Source organism: Artemia sp. Qi Xiang Cuo, chromosome 7, assembly GCF_049724085.1.
Source record: "Artemia sp. Qi Xiang Cuo chromosome 7, ASM4972408v1, whole genome shotgun sequence".
Classification (NCBI taxonomy): domain Eukaryota; kingdom Metazoa; phylum Arthropoda; class Branchiopoda; order Anostraca; family Artemiidae; genus Artemia; species Artemia sp. Qi Xiang Cuo.
Window position 1 is genome coordinate 28,217,676 of NC_142800.1, and position 21,893 is coordinate 28,239,568.

The 21,893-nt window shown below is 35.0% G+C and overlaps 1 protein-coding gene across 1 annotated transcript; it reads left to right on the top strand.

Annotated features, from left to right (window-relative positions):
* Window positions 1-1,006: 1,006 nt before the first annotated feature.
* Window positions 1,007-21,428, top strand: LOC148950129 (uncharacterized). The gene is made up of 6 exons (XM_089091785.1): window positions 1,007-1,075; window positions 9,340-9,554; window positions 11,517-13,763; window positions 16,626-16,816; window positions 20,105-20,251; window positions 21,379-21,428. The coding sequence occupies exons 1-6, from the start codon at window positions 1,007-1,009 to the stop codon at window positions 21,426-21,428; spliced, it is 2,919 nt and encodes a 972-aa protein (XP_088947911.1).
* Window positions 21,429-21,893: the final 465 nt, after the last annotated feature.

Sequence of the window (21,893 nt, forward strand, 5' to 3'; positions counted from 1 at the left end):
TACGACAACACTTTCTTCAAAAACCTTATATGCCCCCAGGGTATAACTTACAACCCTTGCCCTGAGGGCTTTGGGGGGAGTGTCATCCTCAAAAACATAATTTCTGGACCTTTCAACTACATTTAACAAAATGCCTATCTCAAAATTTTGATTGGATGTGTTTGGGGAAATGGTGGGCGTGAGAGGGGGGTTAGTTTCCCTCCAATAACTTTCGATTACTAAAAAGGGCACTAGCCATTTCAATTTCCAATCGAATGACCTCCCTTTGAAGTTTCTACAACAACGCTTTCTATAAACACCTTATATGCCCCCAGGGCATAACTTACAATTCTTACCCTGAGGGTTGTGGGGGGATTATCATCTTCAAGACATAATTTCCGGACCTTTCAACTATGTTGAACAAAATGGCTATCTCAAAATTTTGATTAGGTGTGTTTGGGGAAATGGTCGCTTTGGGAGGTTTGTTAGTTGCCCTCCAATCACTTTCGACTATTAAAAAGGGCACACACCCTTCTAATTTTCAATCGAACGAACCCTTTTCAAAGTTTCTACGACAACTCCTTCGATACGAAGTGCCGTGGTCTAAAAGATAAAACTAAAATTAATACATTGTGCCAACATCGTTCTTTACTTAGGCAGCGCTATCTCTGAAAGGAACGTCATTAATCCATAGACTACACAGCTTTTCCCTCCCCAGGTGTCTCAAGATAAAACTGGAAAATATATGTCTGTGTAGTTTGTTTCCAAATCAAAGGTAAAGTTTGCCAACTTTCCTAGTTAGGATTCACCAGTTTCCATTTGCTTTCAAACAAGATAAATTGGCACAATTTTTATGAATTAAAAACTAAATTAAAAACTAAATTTTATGAAAAAAACTAGACTATGATGTGTCCCAAGTTGAAATGAAAAGGGCAAGAAAGAAAGGAAAAATCCTGACTATTTATAATTTCGACTTATTTTTTTCAGAGCGTTGCAGCTTCGAAGTATAGATGAGACATTCAGCCGCATGGATTCGGAAATTCAATCCTGTGGAACTTGCTGCAAAACTCCAACATCGGAGCACTCTGTAGAAATGGTATACCAGGCAAGATAGTTTACGTTATATGTAAAATTTCTGTATTAAAAATAATATTTTTAGGCTTTAAGCACATGCCAACAAATTCAAACTTTGACTTCAGTATTGCATATGAATACGTAGGGTTGTTCCATAACCAATAAAATATAACATCCTTTTCCTATTAAATAACTAACAACGAAATATTTAACAAGTAATAAATAAAAAATAGTAAATTAAATTTATTTATAAAACAAAACTTTAAATAATACATATATTATAAATAAAATAAAAATGATAAATAATCTTTTTTAGGAAAAAAAATAATCGAGTTTGCCTTTTGAAAACTTGCATAATATGCTTATTAAAACTTGCGAAACACTTTGCAGAGACACTTCAGAAACATTATTTTCCTTTTCACTCTTTCAGTAGTGTTTCAAAGTCAACTATCTGAATCATCTGTACAAAACTTAATATTTTAACATTAGTTTCGTCGTTGCAAGCACTGGTGGAGTTCTAATACGCAATCATAAGATCCTGAAAAACTGTTCTGAAATGCAAGGCCATATCCAGGGGAGGTTACCGGGTTTAATATCCCCTCACCGGAAACTTTCTCTTTGATTCGTAAAGAAGTAACAAAAATGGATATAAACCAAATTTTGATGCGCTTTTTAAAATCCTCTCCCTACCCCCCCCCCCAAAAAAAAAAACGGACAAAAATCCAGGATACGATTTTTCTGAAATGTTACTATTTCGCCTTGCTCATAATTTAAATATCAGAGACAATTAAACTCCCAATCCCAAGTAAGTCACTATTATTCTCTTTTTTTTCGTTGGCAAGCTTTGGGACTTTTTTTTTTTTTCAAAAATAAAAACATTTCACAGTAAGAAAGGCAAAGGCATAAATCAATTCATGGACTGATAAAAATAATAATTATAAGCTAAATTATTATTAATCACTGAAAATTATTGGTCACAGAAAATACAAACTTAAATTCCATACAAATTTTCTTATTCGAACCGTAATACATAATAATCTAAGCTTGCAGATAATTTTTACACTTAATTTTCATTGATCTGTTGTTTTAACGTTAAGAGAATTAGTTCACCTCATAGGTTTTTCACTTCGAAACAAAAATAATTTTCATCTGAAAGCCCTTGAATATTTAAAATAAGAATATATGTTTAAAGATTTTATATTGTTCTCGGAGCAATCTTTAAATTTAGAGTAAGTTATCTACAATATTTATCTTTAGGGGAAAATTGCGTGTTACACTAACCGTTTGTCCCAAAATTGTTGCAAACACAGTTCCCGTTGGTTCGTCACGAAGGGACAATTTTGCGTTGTTTCTTCATCCTTTAGGTCACGGAAGGTTGATTATAGACTTCTTACTAAGTTTTACAACTGGAAAATTGCCAAGTCTTGGGAAAAGAGGGAAATTTTCAGACTAATTTCGTTGGTGGGAACATAAAATACCGGCAATGAATTCTGAATATGCTTGTGTGTGTGGTGTCATAACATATCAAGAAAAATAACTACAGACGCTTAGATTGAGAAGTACTTATATCCTCACATTGATAGTATGTTTTGAAGAGTGCGTGTGTATGGGTAAATTTACAGGTGCTTCGATTACTCCACTGGGTGGACGCACCACTGGTTGCGTCTTTTTATGTTCTTTACAAATATTTTATGAGCCCTTAAAAGGATCCTGAAAGTTTTCCGTTTTTATTTGCCAGTAAAAAGTTATTACCGAAATTCTGAAAATTTGTTCAGAACAATAATAAACATTTACTTCTCCTTATATATATTTATCACTTTACCCTCCTCTCTCTAATGGAGCAATATATAGCCCATTATGCGTCATCCCACTATATTTTACAATAGCACGATTCATTTCTTCCCATCGATTAATTAGCAAATTCAGTAAAATAGTGAAGAAAAATAAAGACTCGTGTTATGGTAAAATATAGCGCGAAAACATACAGTGCGCTATTGTGAATAAATGTAGTGTATTTGTAGTATAAATGTAGTACAAATGTATTGAGCAATATATAGTATATTTACACATCCGAATTAATCACTTTTATAAGGATGTTTCCCATGCCTAATGAAAGAGGGCCAGGCGGTCATTGCCCCCCCCCCCCAGAAACAAGACGATGTTGAAAATGTGTATTAACAGAAAAATGAGAAATATTCCCAATAAAGTTTAGTTAGAATAAAGCTCCTAGTAGCTCTTGCCTCTCCTTACCCCACCCTGGAAATATGGGCGGTGCTCATGTTACATGAGCATGGGCGGTGTTACATGAGCCTGGGCGGAACATGGGCGGTGCTCATGTTACCACTGGCCCTCTTCCATTTGTGCTGATTGGCATATAAATGAATCTTTTATGCTACATTAAAATTTTTTATGTCAAAAAGAGGGGAGCTGTCAACACGCAGTACCCATATTATAGGCTTAGTCAAAAACATTTCTAGGAATAAAGGGAGATTGAGGATTAATTTTAGACCTCTTTTCTTTCCAAATCCCATTCTATATTTATCAAAAGGATCATGGGTTGTTGGAGAGTTTGAACTTAGAAATTTGTTTCTAGACCCCCACCCTTACATACACAACGATCCACTGGCCCTCCTCTCTAATAGCTGATTTCCAGGTATGCATCACTGTGTATCATTTTATCAAGCCTCAAATCAATCAATGTAGTTTAATGAAGCTTGAAACAAATCTTTGCAATAACTATTTATTGTGTATGAACTAGGTGCACCCTTTAGCAATAGTTGAACCACCACACGGAGGCAGGACTGCCTCCAGAAGTGCGAAGCTCGATATGTAACTTTTTGACAATCTTAAATTTATTGGCTATCTCAGATATTTCATTCGATAGTATTTCGCATCTTTAGGTTTGGTTTTATAGCATAAAATAACAAACAATACCACTTTACTGTGGTACAATTTTTTTGTTGTTGAAAAAGGCACTAGAACTCTCAATTTCCGTTAGAATAAGTGTTCTCCAAATTTTGTAGGATCTTTCTTTACGATTACCCCCCCCTCAGGAGGGGAGGGGGATAACAAACAAACAAACAAACAAATAAACACGCACCCTTAGTCATTCTCCTTGTAAGGAATGCGAAAATTTCGCATTTTTAAAGATAGGGGATTGAAATCTCTCCAATAGGGTTCTTTTATGTGCTGAAGTTGAACGGTATAAGTTTCATCCAGGTTACTCTCCCCTTTGGGCGCTGTTTGCCCTGTTTTTGAAAGTAAAGCTAAGTTTCTCAGGCTTATAGCATTAGATACATAGCTTTAAATTACAGGAATGTTGCACATTTAGAATCATAATAAACATCAATTCTTTAGATGTATATATGTTAATCAAAGCTCCTTTTATTAGAGTTACTGTTAATATTAGTACAAGCCGGTCCTTACTTACAGATCATTACCCCGAACCTGTATGAAATCGTTAAATAAATTAAGAAACGTTTTGAAGCTAACTTTAATTTCTAAACTAAGTCCAAAAAAGGCTGGAAAATACACGCCAACCATTGTTTTTTATTTTGAGTAGAAATAGTCCTTCGAAAAATTTAGCAGATTTGATTGTACAGGGACGTTCAAGAAAAAAACAGCCTTGCTAGAAAAAAAAATTAACTAAACAACAGAATTTAAACCAAATAGTTAAGCATATTCCAGCATAATCTTAATATTCCTGTATGGTTCCAGTGGCTTCTTTCAGGGAGCTAACCATGTGAGAACTACATGATGTGAACAACAGCATAATAATTACACAATTGTGCAACATGCTTTTTATCTGTCATAACATCAGCAGCAACGCAACAAAAAAATTATACCGTAATGCTAATCAAGCTTTACGAATAAGAGTGGTGCTACTACCCCTCTCTCTCCATCCCTTGAATTTCGAACCCTTCCGAAAAACATGGAATTTCCGGTATGTTAGGTAATCAGTAGACTATTCGAAAAATTTTAAAAACAGATCTGGCGTGCTGTAAAATTGATTTCCTAATACATTAATGACTATTCAGTGTCTGAGTTTCCTATTACCGTAAGAGATGGGTCTATAGGAAAATGAAAATGTTGCGATGAATTGTGATCCCGAAGTGTTAGGACAAATAAAAATATTACAAATAAGTTTATAATTCTGTTAAATTTTAAACCCTCTTAGGAGGGTTTTATTAAATGAGATAATAATTTTAATTTATTCTGGAACGCTAAATCTTCCAGGAGAAATATAAATCCGTATCTCTGTATTACTATAGAAACCCTCCTAAGAGGGGTGAACCCAACTTCGCCTGAAAGTGGCAAGCAGTATGAGCTGTTTTACAGTGACAACGCGGGTTATAAAAGTAGACAGCTTTGAAACTTGTGTTTCAACTTACAGTCTAAGCATTAAAAAAAGGAGGAGGAAGAAGGCCCCTCAAATGTACACTCAAAAGGGCCCACTGGTTTGTCCACAAGTCCCATGAGCTGCAAACTTTCTGCCAGTAATGGGTTAAATTGCATGGTGATGCAGAACACCATCGCGGGAGGATCCTCTATAGGAGGACAACCGTGGCAGGGCGTAAGATCCAGATCAATAGACAACGACCTCTGCAAAGGGCTGCCTCGACCTTTTCGGGGTACCTGCAAGACTGGGGACCTTGCGGTCAACTCTATTCTCACTTGAGGAGTGGCACCCCTCGAGGAAATTATAGCCTAGTAAGCGACACAGCATTCGCACGGGATTCTGACTAATGGACAATTTTTCTGGGCTTGGTATGTTTTGATGGGCGTCTTTGGGCTGAAAAACCTCTTCCTAGCTAATTTATCTATTATGGGTTGCCTCCCCATAGCAGCATAATATTTGTAGGCATGGATATATAATTAGTCGGAGGTAATAGACTTGAGACTGTCTGTGCAGGATTTCGACTCTTGTTGATAGATGAGCATCGCCAAGTGCTGAAAACCATGTTGTGACCAAGATGGGCCCAGGATTGCACAAAGCCTCCATTCGTGGAGGTTCCAGGGACTTCTTGCTGTCCGGTTCTAAGCCGGCTTAAGCGCTTCGGTGTAGACTTGAGAAGATATGCGATCCCCGTCCTGCAATGGTGTCCGGGATCATTGCTTTGCCTGAGGCGAAAATAATTTCAATGATTTAAAGAACATCAAAATTGGAGCTTGGAATTTTACGACATTAAAACATTACTATTATGTTGACATTTTGACAGAAAAGTACAGACAATTCAAACTGAATTTTTTGGGAGTTTGAGAAGCCCATATCCCAGGGATTGGAAGCATTCAATTAGGTGATATAAATTTGGTTACTCAGACTAGGATGGTTAAGCGCACAAACAGGGAGTAAGGCTCATGATAAATAAGTAAGCTGCTAAGTCTTGTTTAGGGTTGGAATGTATTAATAATAGAATACTAATTGCTCATTTTATGACGAAAAAGTTCAGGGTATCAGTTATAGTAGTATACGCCCCTTTAGAACCGACTGACGGAGATACTAGTGACTCAGATGAATTTTACTTACAGTTACAGGATCAAATAGACAGGTTCCTAGGTAGAAAATTTAACTTTTTACTGGGATATTGTAACGCCCAGGTTGGTATAAATAGGGATAGATGGTATCCTATCATAGGTAAATTTGGTGTAGGAAAAGAAAACAGTAATTGATACAGACTTTTGCAATTTTGTAGGTATAACTATCTAGTCATAGCGAATACGTCGTTTGCTCATAAAATGGCTCATAAGTTAACATGGTATTCATGTGACGGTAATACAGCAAACCTTGTTGATTATGTTATAGTAAACTGAAGACTTGCAGGATCAATACATGACACTAGGGTATATAGGGATGCCGTTATTGATGTTAAAAGTAAAGACCATTATTTAGTATTGTATAGGGGGAGTTTAAAGCTGACGTTTTGGAAAGGTGACTAACTCCTGGGAAGTTATGATGTTGGTAGACTCCAGGATGAGAATTTGAGAGAAACTTTCCATGAACAGTTGAATACTAAACTTGAGAGTTTAAAATTTGATAATGTGGAAAGATGGTTGGAAATGTGGAAGATGGTTGGAATAATTTTAGAAAAATAATTTGTGAAGCTGCTGAAGGTGTACTAGAGAAGAAACCTAGAACTGCAGCTAAGAATATTAGTGAAAAAGCTTTATGTTTAATAGAAAGGAGAAAGGACTTGTACAAGAATTATCTGAGTGATAAATCGTGTGAAAACAAAAGAAATGTAAAGAAAGTGGAGAAAGCATTAAAATATGAACTAAGGAAATGTGAAGTGATAAAATTGCTGAAGATCTGGAAGATTCAGCTAGACGGCATAATAGTAAAATATTGTACTGGCATGTTAACAAATTGAGAGGGAGTAGTCAATGCGGACTTGGCCCAGTTAAAGATAGGAATGGGGTCGCAATTAGCGATAAGGAAAAATCTAAAGAGAGATGGGCCGAACATTTTGAGAACTTGCTTAACCGAGATAGAGTTACACTAAAATATATAGAGGAAAATGAAAAAGTTTGTGATACCTTGGATGTGAAGGAAAATTTGTTTTGTGAGGAGGAATTAGAAACAGTACTAAAAGGATTAAAGAATAATGAGGCTCCAGGGGCTGATAGGGTGGTAAATGAGTTTCGTAAATATGGTGGTTCTGAGGTTAGAAATAAGTTACTGAAGATTATGAATATGGTTTTTTAAAAAGGGGAAGTACCTAAGGATTTTAGGAAAACCTTAATTAAGCCACTTTATAAGAAAGGTGATAAAAGTGAGTGTGGTATTAATCGAGGCATTAGTCTGGTCTCTGTAGGTAGCAAATTACTTAGTAATATGATACTTTTTAGACTGAGAGATGCCGTTGACAAAGTTTTAAAAGAAGAGCAGTGCTGTTTTAGAAAAGGTAGAGGATGTGTCGACCAAATTTTGACTCGTAGGTTAATAATTCAAAAGTTCCTGAGTTGTTAAACTCTTTTGGTCCTCAGTTTTATAGAATATGAGCAAGCTTTTGATTCTTTTGATAGAAGAGCTTTAGTAAAGGATTTATCCTTATATGGTATACTAGACAAATACATTAAAGTGATTAGTGCTATGGACGAGAATAACACTGCTGCGGTTAAGGTAGGAAATGAGGTTAACAGTTGGTTTTGTATTAAATCAGAATTTAAGCAGGGTTGTGTTCTATCCCCCTTTATATGGATCATTTTGATGGACTTTGTCTTAAAGATCACAGGAAAGACAATGGGAGACCAGGGAGTCAAATGGAGAGGGAAAAGTCTCCTGGACTTAGATTATGCTGATGATTTAAGCATCCTAGATGAAAGTGTGAGCAAAATGAATGAAGTGTTAGAGGTTTTGCGAGTTCAGGGTGCTAGAATAGATTTAAAAATTAATGTTAATAAAACTAAGTCACTAAGGCTAGGAATAAGTGAAGATGAAAAGGTGAAGTTGGGTAATGAAAAGATTGATCAGGTGGGCAGGTTCACTTACCTTGGTAGTATTATTATTAAAGATGGTGGGAGCAGTAAAGATGTTAAATATAGAATAGTAGGAAGATAAGTCTGAAAACCAAGATTAGAATATTAGAAGCTACATTGATAACAGTGGTCAAATATGGCTCTGAAGCATGGACGCTTCAAAAAGCATATGAAGATTTGCTAGATGTTTTCCAGAGAAATTACTTAAGGATTGTTCTGAGTACCCAGCTGACTGACCGTATTTCAAACAATAGGCTATACTAAAAATGTGGTTCAATACCGCTCTCTAGGGCTATAATGAAAGAAAGGTTGAGATGGCTAGGACACTTTGTGCGGATGAAGGATGATAGATTGCCGAGGATTGTTCTTTTCGGCCAACCACCTAGGGCTAAACAGAAAGTAGGTTATCGTCGTCTTGTGTAGGAGGAAGTCATAAAGAAAGTTTTAACGGAAATGAAAACTTCGTGGGCGGGTATAAAAAGGGAGGCTTTGAATAGATTGGGGTGGAGGAGGAGCGTGCGTAGCTGTGTTGGCCTCAGGCGGCTTGGTGCTGCGGTGAGTTGCTAGTAGTAGTAGTAGTATTAAAAAAAGGAAAGCCTTTTTCAGTAACATTCAAGATTCAATTTTAACCTGATTGATCTTTTGACTCTGGAGCAAGACTACACTGAGAAAATTTGCGATGGCTAAACCGACGAATGTCTCTTTTTTGGCGTTTCTTTTTTGGAGATTTGGCGATCTCAAATCTTTTCCGGCAATTAAATTATTCACTGGGAAATATGTATGACTTGAGACATCTTTTCTGTATTGCAGGCAACTCAAACAGACGATAGACATTGCTCAAAACGACGACAGCATAGACGTCGTGTCCTGCATATCACAAACAAGAAAAAGTCACAGGGTGTGCTTACTGATGCAGAACTTCGCATGAGAAGCTTACAAAGCTCCGATGAAGACGAAAGTCTTGCTTCAGGAAGAATTATGGTAGTCGTCGAAAAGAAGTCGAGAAATGCTACACCTGTCAATGGGTATATGGGCATGTATTTAGTGTGCAAAAATATGGTCAGGCTATCTAGTCTTTTCGAGTGAATTGATTAAAAATAACTTTTTCCGCAAAATAAGTTTTTTAAAGAAAAGTAAAGAACTCCATTAAACCAAAAATGAGCAAAAATAAAATCAAATAATCTACCAAGCTTAAAACTACCACAAATCAGCATCGATAAATAAATGGAACCCAAAACGAACTGAAATGTTTTTACTTTTATAACTTTAATAAATAAAATAATATTAACATTTTGATGAATAAATATCAGTATATATATATTAAACTGAAAATGCACATTCTTTTGTATTTTTTTCAGTAAAGTGAACATTATGTTTCAACTACAATTACGAACTTTCAACTTTGAACTACAAACTTACAAGAACTCTCAACTAAAATGGCTATCTAAAATGACTAAAATGGCAAACTTACAAGAACGCTGAACAAAATGGCTATCTCAAAATTTTGATTGCGATGCCTATGATGGAAAGAACTGGAAAATTAATATGATAACAAATATTTAAATTCGTTTTATCCCAAAGAGCGTTCCGTGCCCAAACCTAATACTACATTTTTCGAAGGCTTATGTCAGGAAGATGCGTAGGGGGAAGAGGTTTTCTTCAACAACAGCTGTCACCTTCCTACAAACTATTTCTTGGCTATAATATTTTCCTCGCGTTTCCCTGCGTCCCTTCATTTCTCTGCGATAGAATTACCTCCGTCCCCTCCTTGTAGAGATTCCTGTGAATGTTCTCTGAATATGTGTTATTAGCAAACTGAAGGTATATTTTATAAGCCTGCATAACTTGGTAAAATATTACGGCTCGTATAAAACAGCTTATTCTAAGAACATGATTAAGAAAATTTAAACAGTACAGATTAATTTTAAAAAATGTATTTTCCCTATAAGGAAAAATGTTGACGTTGAAACCTAAAGTAAACATTGGCTAGTGCAAATGTAAAAGGGCTTTCTTCCTCTTAGCTACCTACTCATAATGTTAAAGTTTGACTAGTGGTTTAAAGTAAACAATACCATTCCAATTTTTTTCATCAAGGTGTTTAGGTTTCATCAAGGTGTTTAGAAAGCTAATTTGCTATAACAGGTGCATTTGAATAAACGTGGAAAGTAGAAGACCCTCAAATGGGTTGAAATAGGACTTTAAAAAATATTTATATGAATTAGAACTTTGGAAAAGGTAGAAAGGAGTGAAGCTACAAACAAAATGGGGATTGAGAAGAAGTGATGGTAGTTGTGCTAGTCTCAGAGGATCTTATGTTGCAATTAGTTCTTAGTAGCGTTGGCAGCTGTAGCAGTCTCAGAGTAAAGCGTTTTATATAAGTGCACATAGCGGAGCTAGTAGAAGGGGCCAAGGTTTCTTTTTTTGAGAAAAGGGGTGTGATGTCCTCAAACTCCAGTTAGTATTCTTTTGGGTCTATAATTCTCAAATTTACATTTTCAGACTTTTTACTTATGTTTTATATGGCCAAGGATAACCCCCTCCCCTTCCTCATATTGATAAACAGATCTAATAAAACCTCCCCAAACTTTGAATGTTCTCGGCGTAGCTTTCTTAATTTGAAACACATGTACAGGTTTTGCTACCTCCAAAATAAATCACCATAATAAAATTGAACAACAAACTAAGCAAACACAAAATAAACTGCTAATTACATGCACAGATTTAGCGATGTTTTGTCCGTGTATTTATTCAATAAGGACCAGTAAAAAGGAACTCACTTTTCATCATTCTGAAAATTTGCATATTGAGGTGTGAACGTACAGAAAGCAATGCTACTTGGAGCCATAGAATTTAAGCATGGAGTTTTATTTTATTTAACTCCCTCCCCTCTTGCATTTAAAACTTTCAAGGGCTGTTTTCTTCTGGGCTCCTGTCAATCTTGTTTTGTTGTCGGTCAGCAATATTTGATTTCTACTTCTCTTTTTTAGAGAGGCAGAGAAGCCAGTTTGGACGAAGAATGAGCGTAGAGATCAGCCTGACTCGTTAAACTCAACAATGACAGAGCTTAAAGATTCAGGAATAAGTGAGGTCAACATACCAATCAACTCCCGCAACTCTACCAGAAGCCACTGTGATAACATTGAATCCAATTGTAGAACTGAAAGTGAGGCTAGTAGTACACGCAGTTATAATACCAAAGTAGGATCAAAACAAGACAAAGAAATTCACAGAAATAAAAAAGGCAATTATGCTAAGAATACTAACAGTAAAAACCTTGATTGCGGGTGGAATGATCATCAAGTTTACCGAGTGGAAGCCGTTAACAGTTCTTCAAAGCACTCAAACCAGTCCCCCAAGGTCGGTCGAGATAAGAGAAATCATATGCTGTCCCCTAATAATCTAAAACCAGTAACGGAAAGAAGTGATGATACAGGAACACTATCATCTACATCAAGACCACACAGTAATTCAAATCAACGTAGTACAAAGAGTCTGATGCAAAATACCACAGAAACATGTGAAAACCCTAAAAATATGAGACTCGGAAAAACTGGCTATTGTTTAGGAGAGGCTGATGGAGTCCATGAAGGTTTGAACATTTCTCAATCTACAGATGTAAGTATTGGTAAAAATTCTTCAGTAGCTAACTGTCAAGGAACAAAGAGTGCAGATATACACAGGATACCTGAATGTACATCGAGGCCACCTTCTTTGCACAAGAGAAAAGAGTACCAAAACGGAATAGAAAAACATCCCAGGGAAGGTGCTTTTTCTTGCGAACGTGGCCCAAGAAAAATTTCAAGCGAATTAAACAAGACAGTTGAGGAAGAAATGAAGATCGTTTTGATTCCTAATAGACAAGATTCCTCAAAAATTGAATTACATGAAGAAAAACCAAGGTTAAATAAGGAAATAGATGGGGATACAGATGTCCAGGGCTCGCAAAAATTAGAGAATTCTATTGTATCTGAAAAATCAGCAAAACTGCCATCTTCGGTCAACAAAACTGACTGCGGGAAGAGTCGAAACGCTTCCTCTCAGGAAGACAGATCATCAGTCAAACGTAGCTCAAGGAGAAATTCAGCTAAATTAAATAGACTGATGAAAGTAGAAACAAAAATGATTCAGAATCCAACTAGACCAGATCTTTCTGAGAGTGAATTAAGTGAAGGAACATCAAAATTGAATCAAAAACGGTTTGGGAATCAAAATAAGGAAACAACCGTCGCTGAAACTCACGAGAAGGATACATTGAATCTGTCCCCTCTACAATTTAGAGAAAAATGGACAAAATCCCCAAACTTTGTTACAAGTAGCCCTGTTGATTGTGAATATGGTCTAGGAGAGAACATTTTTGACGAATATGAGGCTATTGATGAAAAAATAGGGCCTATTCTATCTGCAAGCCCTTGTGTTTCAGCAGATATCAAAGAGAAATTAAGAGGTGCTGAAGAAAAAAGTTCAAATAGAGAAGAAACTCATATTAGTTATGGTGACAATTCTGCTACTCTCAAAGAATGCAATAGTGAAAGTTTGGTGAAATTACATTTCAGGGAAAATGGAGAAAAGATTCAAAGCCCTGAGAACGAAAAAGAAACAGGTCCTTCAGTAAACAACGAAAATCAAAATGATAACCACTTAGGCGAAATAAGTAGACTAATTAGAGGACCGAAGGAAGATCAGAGTACTGAAAGAGACGTTATAAAAATAGAAGTTCCAGTTAAAGCTGTGCAACAAAGGGGCCAACAAACTAAAAATGGTGCAGAATCTGAGTATGCAGTAAACATTGAAGAAACAATATCGAAGGGAGACGTTGGCAATTACAATCACAACCACGATACTCAGCGAGCTCACGTTAAAGAAAATACAAATTCTAGAATTGAAGAAGCAGCAGGAAAAACGTCTGTAGCAACTGTGAATCCGAAGTGCAAAGGGGGTTTTCATATGAAAAAGAAATCGTCTAATAAACAAAATTTAACGAATTTATATAATAATGAAAAACATATCAAAATTCCGAAGCCACAGGAGAAAACAAGCAGGGACAGAAGTCAACCATCTTTAAGTCCAATTCAGAGATACAATGAAGAACGTTCACGCTTAACTGAGAGGACATTGCCAAGTTTTGATAGGACGAATGCTATTATGACTCCCGTCGAAAACCGATACCACAACTGCAGCAGAAAGCCACCACTTCCTATTTCTGTAACTCTTGCAAACCAAATTGCTCTAAGAAGGTAATATTTATGATTTCAATTTTATCTAGCTGCATCAGGTTCTTATTAGATTTGCATCAGATTATAATTAGCCGCATCAGATTTTTATTTAGCCGCATCAGAGAAAATCAGATTCGATTTTTTTCTCAGCACCCTCTATGATACTGTAAGATTGCCCTACTTATCGGGGCTAAAATTTAGTAGCGTGTTATAACTGAGGCAAAACTCCCCGATTTGTCTCTGATCCATAAGTTATATTCAACTTGGTACTTGATTCGCTTAGCGACCTTTCCCCCGTTCTTTTAGCCAATCACCAACCTTTTTTTTTAAAGTAGTTTTTTTACAGTATTTTGAGGCATTGGCTTCCTCTTTGTTTTATACAAAACTGGTCTATATTGGGTCTTCAAATATTTATCACGGCTTCAAAAGTCGTTCGATTCTTGAACAAAGAAATTTCACTACAAGATCTATAACTAATTACGCAAAGCAAAGTTATTTTCAAATTCAAGAGTACTGCTGTCATCAGTTGTAAGATTGCTCTACTTATTGGGGCTAAGATTTGGTATCATGTTATAACTGAGGCGTTGGTAAGAATCGGTACTCAAAATCCAGTGACAACTGATTTTTATTATCAAATAGAATAAAAGGAAAAATGTTCTAATTCTAATTACTCTGAATTCTTCCAATACCTCTTCTGATTAATAAACCCTTTATAAGTTTATTAACAACCCTCAAATTGGAATTTTCTGCTCTGACTTCAATTTCAGTTTAAATGTCTCCAATGTAAGTATTAAATCAATTCAGTATATGGCTTGGTCTAGCACAAATGACAGAAATCTGTTGGTTTATTACCTTATTTCAGTATTATTCTCAAGGGGAAATTTATACAGGCTCCCTTACAATAAGGCCTTCTTACAATACAAAATTATACAATCTTTGATCACGACATATTAAATGTATTTTCTTTGACTGCATATTCTTGGCTGCAACACATCTCACGGGCTGCATGACAAATTTAGTAATAATTCTATCTTTCTGTGAGGTTTCTTCGAAAGCTTTCATGATTATATACTTTTTCCAAGGATATCTGTCTCCTTTGATTTAACGCAACTGGATGATTTCTCAAACTTTAGATCAATTCTTGTTATGTTAATGTTTTTTTTTTTTACAAGTTCAAATGATATAATTCTATGATATTTCGTTGAAGTTGAATTTAACGACGTTCGCTGGGGTTTTGCAAAGTCATAACAAGAGTATCAAATAGGCTACAAAAATGAATCAATACAGTTTCTTAGCTGTATGAAACCCATGTGAACTGTGTGAACTTCTTTCGTGGATGCCTTCCAAAACTTTTCAAAGGAGAGGTAACCCTTTAAAATTTTCCAAAACTTAAGGTATACAAACAAATAAATGTCATGCTAAACCATATTCTACACGAATAGTATCAATTGGATCCCTTTCGCACATATTTAGTGTGTCGCCTCATTATTTCAGCTCACATTTTGTTTTTATATTTCTTCGTAAGAATCCAATCAGTTTAATATAAAAATGGGAAAAATCAAATGAATTCCAGGGTCTATTAAAATAGGAATTACATGTCATTAAGATAAATCTGTAATTTTTGAATCAATGATACATTTCTTTAATTAATTGAATTTTACTTTTCAATAACTTGATCTTGAGCAAACATTACGCTTTTAACATTACGCTTCTCGTGAAATGGTATTCTGAGATGATCCAATAGCTGGTTCCCGAGGCTTTTGAGCAACGCAATTTAGATTGGTAAATTTCACACCTTTCTAGAAATAAAAACATTGAAAAAAATACTATTTTTAGCAAATAGAATGATGAAATTTTAACAACAGTCTAACAATAAGGTGATTCAAATATAGTGATATTTTAATATGGTGATTCAGATGAGGCGATTCAAAAATTTTTATTATTTAAGGTGCTTCTAACAGAATCCGGGAGATGAAATAGTCTCGGCAAGGAAAATAACGACGAATATATTTACTAACATTCGGAACCATTTTTATTAATATTTTCTCAGAGAGATATTTATTTTTATTAACATTCAACAATCTTAATCAGATTGCTTAATAAACTAAAACCAAAGCGAGAAATACAATAAGGTTCGATTTATAGCCAGAGTCCAGTTCCATTAAAATTCAAATTTTTTCTTTAAACATTGTTTTAGTGATTAATTAAGAAATCGCCATCTAATTGCACCCATTCTTTTTATTGCTTTGAAGAAACACAAGTTTAAATGATAAAACATTTCGAATACTTAATACAAATTACCATAGTCATTTTAAACTTCTAGTCATTTTATACATTTGTTAGATCATGTCAACATATAGCTTTCAAGTGACATTCAGATCACAACATATTTTTCTTAATTATTTTGTAAGCATAGATTTAAATAATAAAAAAGTATAAACATTCGACACGAATTATATTGATATAATACCAAATTTGCTATAAATATGTATAGATTAATGTCAAGTAAATATTCCAAGAGCCAATTTCTGGTAAATATCCAAGAGAAAACATATTTGAATAAATGACCTTTGAATGCGAAAAAGCCATCATACTAAAAATTACCCTACAGACAGGTATGTGAAGCCTGGAATGTAGGTCAATGATGCTGCCTGAGAATGTCCCCCTCTAACCTTGGAGGCTTATTTGTATTGTTTGCCCTAGATTATTTAAGTTTCGGAAACTGTTCCAATATTCCATGAAATATGGAAAATGTGCTAATAATTATCTGATGTTCCAAGCATTCCACTTCTTGTGCGCCCTTTTTTTCTCCATCTAAGAATTTTTTCGTATATTGTTCTACCTTAAGAGCGTACCGTAATTTGTGGTCATTTGAATTTACAGGTATCATACAGAACGGCGTATTTTTCAGCAGCTTTTGGATTTAAAGCAAATGCAAATGCGTTCTCATCGAGCGAATGAAGCTGTTTTGGTGAAAAGACTTTTGGATGGCTTTAACAAAGTCATGCCAGAGTTTGGGCTTCGAAGATACAATGGACAATATCTTTTCAAGCCCTTAGAAAAATTTCTTTTTGGTCAGTACTACTTTTTTTTTTAAATAAAAACCGGAGTGCTCGAAGAATCAAAAATATAGACTATTATCTGGGTTACGTTTTCCAAGGAGAGGGGATAGACTATAATAGACCACTATCTGACATCTAGTCTCAGGACCACTTTTTTGGGGGGGGGGGGGGCTGTCCAAAGCCAAGAAGTCTCTTTCTTGTTTATATTCTATTAGTTTGTTTTATATCTAGGAAAGAGCAGTAACAGCCCCCCAGGTCCTCCCTCAAATGGCATTCCTGGTTTTTTAAGATCCAAGGTAAACCATGAAGGGACAAATTTTTGGAGAAAGTACCCTTTTAGTCCCAAATATTTTAATTTTAAGAGTTTGAATCTGTCCTTTTTGAAAGTTGTTTCAGAAGTTTGATTCTTGGACGCTTTAGGGGTATTTCAAGAGCCCCCTTTTATATGGGAATACAATTAATCTTATATTCTGAATGGTGCTTGTACACCAGGTACAATGGTGAAAATAAAGTGTTCAGAGGGTAATTACATCGGATTATATTGCGAGCATCTTACTACAGAAATATATTTTTTTCACAGCTCCTGACGTGGAAGCGTTAGCAGAAGAATCTTTTGTTTTAACCAGGAAAAAAAAACTTTATCAGATATACAAATAAAGTCATTCTCCTCAAAAGGAGACTTTATAAGAGGCCTGCACGCATCAGCGGAAACTCAAGGGGCTAAGTATTAAAGAGGACCCAAGTCCAGATTAGTAACCTTGGATATGCAGGCTTCCATTGGGGAGTGACTAAGATTAAACTTTACTGCTGGATCACTATTGGTAAATCACAATTTATCTTTTAATCAATTAATGTGTTCTACCATGCGGTTCAGGTTTGCATGAATTTAGCTCATGGAGGCACTGAAACATTTTGAGTTCCAGTTTTTAGAACTTTGTTTACTTAACTATTAAGAATCCATAAGCATGTAGCAGACTAAACGACAAAGCTACACAGGCATATGACTTTTTGAAGAACTTCAAGAAACTTACTTTCAAAATTCATAAGAAAAAAGTATTTTGTAGATTTTTGGTGGAAGTAATGTCTCATAGAACAACAACAGAAAAAAAAAAAATATTTTTGTCCGATTCTTTTGCAGTTACATGTTTAAATGTGATCACACCCATCTAAATACTATTTTGTGTTTCAATCTGGTAATGTATCTTAGGTTTTGTTTAAGCTATCTTAAGTTTAAGTTTAGCTTATATTAAGAAAAATAATACAGAGAAACAAGCTGCCTCAACTATTGTTCTCTCACTTCAGGTGATGCACAATAAACGGAAAGATGTCTGAGAACTGGGTGGAAATAAATGCTCTCAAAGTTAGAAGTTAAGAGTTAATCACAGCTGAGTTAAAGGTTCGGAACATTCCAACATATTGGAAGTCAATATAAATAGACTACGAAATTCTTTCGCGTCCAGTATCATACCTAGAGTTACTTCTACGGGGCATCTTGTGTTTTTTCTCCTTTTTTCTGACCAACAAATAGTATTCTCAAATTGAAATTTCTGTTTTTTCTGTTTTCCTTCTACTTCTTTTATTGCTAGTACAGACCGGGTATTGAGGGTACTCAGTAGCAACCTGATCACGGTGCAACATGACACAGAAAGAAAAAAATACCTCAATAAAATTATCAAGTTCACGAAATGAAAGAAAAGCTCGATTAGCAGGATAGATTTACTTAAAAGCAACAAAAAAATATTCCAAGTGTCTCAAAATATATGTAAACTCGTATGATTGGAAGTTTAGGACAAAACTTAGCTTCAATGCCAGTTCTACAGTACTGGCTTAGGCTACTGGCTTTTGTAGAACTATTTCAATTTAGTTTCGTTCAAAGAAACGATGTCCGTTCATTTTCTGTGAAAAACATACCTTCAGCATTAAAATAATAATCACAAACTTCTGTGATTATAAATTAATACTCTACAGAAAGCAACAATCAAAGTGTTACTCCCTCCCCCCCCCCCTTCTTAGCCCTCACTAAATAAATTTACATCTATGTTCCTGCAGTCAAATCTGCAGTTCCTGCAGTTCCAGCTATGTCAAATCTATGAAGCATCTATTTCAAACTTTGGGCTTCCTTTTATCAATACTGTATTGAACCAATATTGTCGAAGTCAAAACAGCATAAAGCGATTGATAGCTCAGTTTATCTCCTGTTAAGGATTTGTATTACCTTAACCTAGATCCCGCGCTTCCGACCCTGAATAGGGATATGACGAAAGAAAACAAAAAATTAATTGTTGGCTCATACTTTCCTATAACTACAAGTTGTTGTTGTTTAACCACAATCAAATGTCGACTCAATGGTTCACCAATTAAGCAGTCAATATGCTCAGTCAAAGGGCATTAAGAATTTCGTGTAGTACGTAGGGTGAAGTACGGGAAGTGTCAATATCCCGTGCTTAACCCTACATATTTAACCTGTCGATTTTGAAACTCGAAAATATTTAGCTTTAATGCTAAAGACTTGAAGATGCATAGAAATTTTTCTAAAAAAAAAGAAGATATAGGTTTTTATTCAGCAAAACCCATTTTCACCTTATTATTAGGCAATATAACCACAAAGATAGCAATAAGAACGGAGGTCAGATTCTCGCTAGCTGCTTTCTTTTATTCAATTCTACCATGACAAAAATTCCACTCTTAGTATATAGACTGACTCTGGGTTAAAGGTGCAATTTTGTAGAATGTGGCATCAATTTTATTTTCATTCTCTGTGAGCATAATAAGAATATGCATAATAACAGTAGCGCTGCCTTATTTAGCATTCAAAATTGCTAGAAAAAAGGATTGAGGTTAGATTCTTGCTCCTTGGTGTCTTTTACTCACTTCTTCAGTAACAAAAACTCCCCGCTTAATATATAGGCTAGACTGACTCCAGGTTAATGGCAAAATTTTGCAGAACCTGGCAACTATTCGCTTCTCTATCCATGCAAAGGTAATAGCAATATATATAATAAAAGTAGTACCTTATCGTTGAGGCTTAAAAATGGGTGATTGCCAAGGGTGTATCCTGGGTGTTTGTTTGGGGGGTGTATTTTTTAGGAGGAGTAAATAAAGATTTAAAACACATCAAACATTAGTTTATATACATTTTTGTCACATTTTTGTGAATTGGACAATTTTACTTTTTTGTAGGGGGGGGGGGGTCAAACCCAGTAAACTCCCCTTCTGGATACGGCCTTGGCAATAGCAATAGTGTAACAGAAGGTAATAACAACATTAGAATAGTTCATACTTCAAGAACTTTCTTTCCAGACCAGTTACGTTTGCTACAAACAAAGCAGGGACACCAAATATTAGAAAACTGCTCAATCGAAACAAATACCGGTGTTTGCTCACATTCAACACACAAGAGCCATCATGCAGCTCATGCTTATGCAGGATTGCCTTGTTCTGTTTTCTGTAAGTAAAATAGTTTCCTTTTTTATGGGAAGGGGGACTAAAATTGAAAAGCTTTGATATTATTAGTACATTGTAACCTCGTTTAACCCTAATATTGAATTAAAAGAAAATATGAGTTTCTTCTCTTTTGAAGATGGATTTTTTTTTTTTCTTCCTTTCCAGTTATATCCTAAGGAGTACAATGCGCCTGGAAAAGCACACAGGACGGTGTATCGTAGCCCCTCCTACCTCAAAATTCAATTTTCTGTATATTCACATATAATTTAGCTATGGTTTGCTGTTTTGGAGAAATGACACGATTCTCACAGCATACCTTTCTGTGTACAAATTTAAATTTAGATTCATTTCCATTAAAATTTATTATTGTCAAAAACTATCCTTCAAGGGACGTCTTTCTTACATTAAGATGACTGATCTTGTATCTGAGTCTTGCCAAAATTGGGAACCCAAAACAGATTTTTGCTTTTTCAAAAAAGTTCTTCGGATTAAATTATCCGAATGCGTTAAATTGTACGCATTCAGTCAGATGTTTTATGTCGCACCGAATATTTTATGTTAGCTTTTTCTTCTTTACCAGGGCCTTTGAAACTTTATTAGTCAAAAGTCATATTAATGCTTTTCAGAATTCTTAACTTCTAAAAATTATGTGTGAAACCTTTTTCCTATCTATTTTTGTACTTCAGTGGCAACTCTGCTTTTTCTTGATTCACCACTTTTCTCCTCGTTAAAAAAAAAATGCTCAATATAAAAGTTTTTCTAGGTCTAGGAATTGAATATATTGCTAGATTTTCATATGTGTTAACGTCTTTTGTGGATACTTATTGGAATAATATTTAAAATTATGCCTAGTTAAGCCGGTCATTTCTTTCTCTCTCCATCTTTGTGTTTCAATTTTCCTTTCTTTTCCTTCTTTTTATTTTTTCCTCTTCTAAATATTTTCCATGTTGATGCCAGTGCTTTTCATTAATGACGCATCACTTTTACGTTTACATTAAACGTATTCACGCTTGCTCTTATTGAAATTTAATTGTTTTCCTTATCCACTTTACAGGCATACCTTTTTTTCTCGTCTAGAATTATTTATTAATTTAGTTATAGGTGAAATAAAATACATTTTCTCTTTTCAGGTCAAAGTAACAATAGTAGCAGAGCGTCAGTTTTACCTGTCATTAGATAATTTGTCTTTGTATTTTACGGAGTTTATCTTCCTTTTTTTCGTTCGAAAGCAATATATAAATATATATGTATATGTTATGGTATTAAATGATATATTTCATTTAAAGCGTCGTAGAGACCATGCGTCCCAATATATCTTTTGTAGGGTTACGAAGCTAGAGTAGGCAGTTCAACTGGTATTTTTTGTGAGAATCCAAACAGCAAAACTTATAAATCTAAGCTTGACTTTGTATTCCTATGGATATTGTCAGTGGAGAATTAAAAGATAGCATCTATGTCAATGGAATTTTTATAACTAATGCAACGTTAATTCTATTTGTTAAATAACGATTAAACTTTTTTTTTGTCTATAAAAATAATTTAGAAAAGTTTTCTCCAGATTTGTTGAGAAAAATGTTTTTGCATGGATTGTTGAGAAATATTACCGGTTTTCGCATGGATTTTGTTCTTTTTGTTTATTTTCAGC

Coding starts and splice junctions, on each gene's coding strand:
- LOC148950129 (XM_089091785.1), top strand. CDS start 1,007: ATGGATTCGGAAATTCAATCCTGTGGAACTTGCTGCAAAACTCCAACA. Junction 1,076..9,339: donor CGGAGCACTCTGTAGAAATG/GTATACCAGGCA, acceptor TCTGTATTGCAG/GCAACTCAAACAGACGATAG. Junction 16,817..20,104: donor CTTAGAAAAATTTCTTTTTG/GTCAGTACTACT, acceptor CTTTCTTTCCAG/ACCAGTTACGTTTGCTACAA.